This window comes from Genypterus blacodes, unplaced genomic scaffold (genome assembly GCF_046128005.1).
Source record: "Genypterus blacodes isolate CSIRO-AG114 ecotype Tasmania unplaced genomic scaffold, CSIRO-AGI_Gbla_v1 ptg000015l_1, whole genome shotgun sequence".
NCBI lineage: Eukaryota > Metazoa > Chordata > Actinopteri > Ophidiiformes > Ophidiidae > Genypterus > Genypterus blacodes.
The window spans coordinates 6784560-6790559 of NW_027466829.1; the positions used below are offsets into that span (position 1 = coordinate 6784560).

At 48.4% G+C, this 6000-nt stretch overlaps 1 protein-coding gene across 1 annotated transcript; it reads left to right on the forward strand.

The window, feature by feature from the left end:
* The first annotated feature begins 3874 nt into the window (after positions 1-3874).
* On the forward strand, positions 3875-5466 carry LOC142988747 (relaxin-3 receptor 1-like). The gene is made up of 2 exons (XM_076137986.1): positions 3875-4603; positions 5023-5466. The coding sequence occupies exons 1-2, from the start codon at positions 3875-3877 to the stop codon at positions 5464-5466; spliced, it is 1173 nt and encodes a 390-aa protein (XP_075994101.1).
* The last annotated feature ends 534 nt before the right edge of the window (positions 5467-6000 follow it).

Consider the following 6000-nt stretch of genomic DNA (forward strand, 5'->3'; position numbering starts at 1 on the left):
CACTAAACCTTGCTGTATGTCACATATACACATGTGTGTGCTGTAGTTGTAGATTGTCATTACTCATACCTCAGTCAGATGCACATTGCACTTGCACATGTACTTATGCTGTCATGTACTGTTCCCCCCATTGTATGAACTTCGTACCCCCCTTATTGTTTGTACTTATCTTGTAGTTTCTACTTGCATTCTTGCACTTTTTTCATTATTGCACTTGTTGGGTGATTTCTGATTTCTGGGTCTTGTGTTTTCATGCTGTGCTGTAACTGTTGCACAGTAATTTCCCTCGGGATAATAAAATTTCATCTTATCTTATCTCTCTTATCTTATCTTAAAATCCAATCTTTTCCAATCAATCTACAAAATCCATCATAATCTGTTTGTTTGTTTTCTCAAAAGGTGACAAAGGATGAAGAAGAAGAACAAACAGCAGCACCCAAAACCCACTTTGACCTTGTGACTCCTGTCCATCAGTGTTGTAGATCAGTGGACGTTCCATCTAATGGCTGCAGCGTATTCTGGGTCTGTGCCGTGGTCTCCTTCAAGTTGGATGTGACTGGAACATCTCCCTCCTAATCTCCGTGCTCCTCTCTCACTCCCTAATGTGAGTGCGAAGGAGCCTCATGTCACATTCCCTTGGTAACCAAAGATCCTTTAACCTCTCATCTTGTGGTATCAGCTCCCATGAGCCTGATCACCAGAAACTTCACGTCTAGCAGCAGATGCGGCACGTCGGTCCTCATTAACCTATGTTGCTCCCCCGCCAGTCTTGCGTTTGCTCATCAACAACATCATCACATCATTATCATCAAAGCCTCAGCGTTTAGCAAATGAGCCTTGGCAGAGAATCAAGCTCCATCAGTGATGCCAGTAAAGACACGGCTGATCACTTGGTGAACAGCAGCACCAAGGGAGCTTTGTCTGCCGGACAGACAGGAAGCTCCAACTTCTGCCTCTGCTTTCCCTCCTGGGCTGTCAGTCATTCACTCTGTCCCTAGAAGTGTTGCCTCCTTGGTTTTATGCCAAATAGCAGCTTCCTTGCATTGATCTTACACAAATGTGGCTTGTGTTTTTTACTCTAAGATGGGAAGTAAACACATGGCAGCTTTCCACTACCATCTAGTCGCTCTCAGAGTTTGCACACAGTGGTCATGGGTAATGTAATTGTTGTGGCGGTGCAGATGTGAATCTCCACAGCGTGACTGAGATTCATCCCATCAGACTGGAGCCCTGAGGTGTTCCTGTGTGTTCAGATTGTTGGTTTGTTGTAAAGTTTGTGTTAAGCCTCTGTGCTCCTGCTGCTTTCTGTCCCCGAGGGCTTCATCGCCTCTGCGGAGTTTGATTAGACGTATAAATCTCACCACAGTCCAGCCCGCTGTACTCGCGCCAAATCCCCCGGGGGTCTCCAAACAGAATCCAGCTCGTTATTTATTCTTTCCGCCCTCATCGCCTCCAGTTCTGTACACATTTGTAGTTATGCCATCTCAACCACCTCAGCTGTAAGGAACAATACCACTTTACACAGTCTGTCTACCGAAGTGATCGTCTAGTCGCTCTCTCTTCCCTACTTCTCTACATTAGGATGCTAAGACGTCTCCACTCTGTCCTCTTAGTCTTCTTCATCAATATTGTGCCGTTGCTTTACGTCCAGTAGAGCTGCAACTTCTTCTTCTCTCATTAAAGTCAACGGAGACACAAACTCTGTTCACTTTTTCACAGTTGTACTGATTCGACACAAACTCCATATCAAGTGAATGTAAACAAGTCAACATGTTTGAGGGAAAATCTACATTTTTTTAAGACACATTTTTGAATTTGTACTTTCTTAGTGAGCACAACACAGCTTAATGGAAACCCTGCAGCTTGAATTAGACCACCACATCATTATCACACACACACACACACACACACACACATTCCCTTAATTTGCAACCTCCTCATGGTTAACAAAATGTCACACCCTTCCTCCTTCCTGAGAGCTCATTTCCAGCTCACAGAGAGAACAAACCCTCTGCACACTTATCTGCTCCAGAAATAACCTGAATGTGAGGACAATTACAATAATGAAAGGAAGGCCGAGGAAGAGGAGGAAGAGGAAGAGGATTCACACAGAGCACAAACTTGGATGGATATTTCTGTGGTTTGGTCGCATCCACATTCGATCCGTACCAGGAAAATACCTGGACGTGATATTTTGCTATCTTTGATCAAATCAGTTTCTTTTTACAGTCGTGCTGTCATCTGATAAAAGCTCTCACTTTATTGTTTTACGATTTTATGGCTTCATAACATCGTTAAATGCGTCTTTGGAAAGAGTGACACTGACTGAACTGAGAAGGTTGTGAAACCTCGTGTTTGACCCAGCATGAGACGGAATAAAGGAGAAAGAGAAGGCAGGCGAAAGGATGTCTTCACAAAACAGAGAGAGAGAGAGAGAGAGAGAGAGAGAGAGAGAGAGAGACAGAGACAGAGACAGAGACAGAGAGAGAGAGAGAGAGAGAGACAGAGACAGAGACAGAGAGAGAGACAGAGAGAGAGAGAGACAGAGACAGAGAGAGAGAGAAAGAGAAGAGAGAGAGAGAGAGACACACACAGAGACAGATAGAGAGAGAGAGAGAGAGAGAGAGAGAGAGAGACACAGAGAGAGAGAGAGGCACACAGAGACAGATAGAGAGAGAGAGAGAGAGAGAGAGAGAGAGAGAGAGAGAGAGAGAAATTATTTTGCTTGATAATTTCCTGTTTGGTCTTTGAGAAATGAGCCAAAACGTAAAACAAAAAACGCATATTGTCATTTAACATAAGACACTAATGAACCCAACACCAGGATGTCTTTTGTTATTTTAATGAAGCGAGCCGCTCACAGGTGAAATCAATGAGCTGATGGAGCCGGAGGACAAACATCTTGGTTTGTCAACATGAAGCCTGGACAATGCTAGATGCTTTCGATTTATAGATGGAGAAACTGAGCTTTGTGTTTGTGTGTGTGTGTGTGTAACAAGGCAGGCTGGAGCCTCTTCTTCCTCACCAGCTGGACCAGACTCCAGCATACAGTCGATGCTCTGTATCAGATGGTTCTATACTGTTGCTGCTTTAATGACCTGCATGTTTTCCCCTCGTGCATCATTATAACATTCTCTCACGTTGGTATGGAGCAGCTCCACTAGTTTGCACCGAGACAAACGCACGCACGCACACACACACACACACACACACACACACACACACACACACAAACACACACACTTCTTTACATCAGTTGCTGCCTCTCTCAGGCTCCTATGTGACTGGAAGGTGAAGTCAGTGGCTCAGACGTGTGGAGCACCCATGGGTGTCACAGCCCCACAGATATTGCACAATACCACTGTATCCACTGATTTAGAGAATAACTTAAGGTTACTTTTAGTAAGTTTGAGTAAGGTGAGGCGTTCACTTACCAGGCCGCTGGTCTGTAAACTGGAACATTTCAGGTCTCAGTTTCAGTGAACTTTGTTTAATCTGCTGCACATCACTCAACTTTGCTGCTGCCGCCTCTCGTGTGGCTCAGGTGTGGCCCCTGAAGCTGTGGGTGCGGCCCTGCGCTCCGTGCTGCTCCCCCTCCCGCCCTGCCGCTCTCGGGGACGCGCGTCCTCGGGCACCAGCAGCAACACAAGTGAGCTGCGCTGAGCGGAGTGTCCAGTACGCAGCGGAGTCGGTGAGTGACGGGGACCCGGTGAGCAAAGTGTCAGCGGGGTGATGAAGCTTTGGGGGGGTCCTGCTCCTCCTTCCCCTCCTCCTCCTCTTTCTCTTCCTCCACTTCGTCCTCTCTCCGCCCTGGAAGCTTCTTCTCTCCGGGAGCGCAGGAGGTGATGCGCTCTAGGTTAGGTCAAGGGAGAGAATGGCGGAACTGCGGAACCACACCACTGTGTTTTCTGCGTGGAACCGGTCCGCTGAAGGTCAGGACCGGTTCGGCAGCCTGGACGACATCGACGTGCCGGCGGACGGCTCCCCGGCGCTTCGCATCATCATCTCCATCGTGTACTCGGTGGTGTGCGCCGCCGGGCTGGTCGGGAACCTGCTGGTCTTCTTCTTGATGAAAGCGCGCCGCGGCAGGAGGAAGAGGTCCAGCATCAACCTCTTCATCCTCAACCTGGCCGCTACGGACTTCCAGTTCGTGCTGACGCTGCCGTTCTGGGCGGTGGACACGGCTCTGGACTTCAGCTGGCCGTTTGGAGACGCCATGTGCAAGATCGTCCTGTCCGTGACCGTCATGAACATGTACGCCAGCGTGTTCATCCTCACGGCCATGAGCGTCACCCGGTACTGGTCGGTGGCCTCGGCCCTGAAGGACCGGACCCGGAGGCGGGTGTGCCCGGTGCGCTGGGTGATCGCCGGGCTGTGGGTGTCCGCCACGTTGGCGTCCGCGCCCACCGCCGTCTTCTCCACGGTGAGGAACGTGGCCGGGGAGAAGCTCTGCCTGATGGGCTTCCCGGACGGACAGTCGTGGCTGGCGCTCTACCACCTGCAGAAGATCCTGGTGGCCTTCGTGTTCCCCATGATGATCGTGACCGTCTGCTACCTCATGCTGCTGCGCTTCGTCCGGCTGAGGAGCATGAACAACAACCAGGTGAGTGAGTGAGTGAGTGAGTAAGTGAGTGAGCGAGTGAGTTAGTCAGTTAGTTATTTTAACAGTTTAGCAGATAAACATGCAACAGCTGCGTGGATCAAAAAGTTTGATCCTAATGGTGTGTAAGGGTAAGAACTGCAACTGTAACTGAAGCAGAAGAAGAATAAGAAGATGCAGGATTGGCTCGAAGTCTGGAGCCAATATGGAAGAACCACCCAGGAGTGCAAAGACTCAAAGTTTCTACAGGTTCAGTCAGGTTACAGTGCCATGTTCATAAAAGACTGAGACACAAGTCTGACATCTGGACCAATCACATCCTAGTTGTTGGACTGAAGTTGGGGAACAGTTGAATTGTTTGTGTTTTTTTTTTAAAGTTTCATCTTGGGAATGTGTTCTGTGTTGTTTCCCGTCCCTGCCAGGTGAAGCGGAGGTCCAGGGTGACTCGCTCCGTCACCATCGTCGTCCTCTCCTTCTTCATCTGCTGGATGCCAAACCACGCCATCACCTTCTGGGGGGTCCTGGTGAAATTCAACCTGGTCAACTGGGATAAGACTTACTACATGGTCCACACGTACGTCCACCCGGTGACCGTGTGCCTGGCGCACACCAACAGCTGCCTGAACCCGGTGCTCTACTGCCTGATGCGCAGGGAGTTCAGGAAGAAGTTGAAGGATCTGTTCTGGAGGATTTCCTCGCCCGGCGGGACCAACACCTGCCACCTGAGGCCGTTCTCTGGGACGGTGCGGGCGGAGCCGGACGACACCCAGGTGGCGATCCCGTTGAATAACATGGAGACGGAGAACTGCCGACTCTCTGTTTTAAATGACCAGTGTGACACGGACGCTCTGCAGACGCTCACATAGAGCTGTTTGCGTTGGGCCTCAGTCAGCAGGAAATCTGTCCAATCTGATCAATATCTGCGGTTATTAGTGTAATAATAATCCAATCATGCAGCCACTGTACTGACATGCTGGTAAACAACAGGTTTCTCTGAGCTTCAAATGGAGAAAACACAACATGGACCTGCTGCATCTCAGCGGGGTTGGAGGGATTCCTGACTTTATCCTGATGTTCTTATACTTAAATCTCCTTGTTCTTTCCTCTCTTTATTTATTTTTTATCTTATTGTACTTTTTTCTTTAAATCTATCTGAATACTTTTGGACTTCAGATGTTTTAAAGTGAAAGTCTTTTGTTCGTTGTGATTTTCAAGTCATTTACCTGCAAACTAGGACCTGGTTTGTTTCTCTGTTGTCTCATGGTGTAGATATCTGCTGTTCACTTTAGCTCTTTAAACTCACCCCTATGGATCCATGAGCTAAAACATGTGGAGAAGACTGTAAAGCTCCTCTACATGAAGTTTGCTTAGATGCAAATATGTTGCCTGAAAATTACATT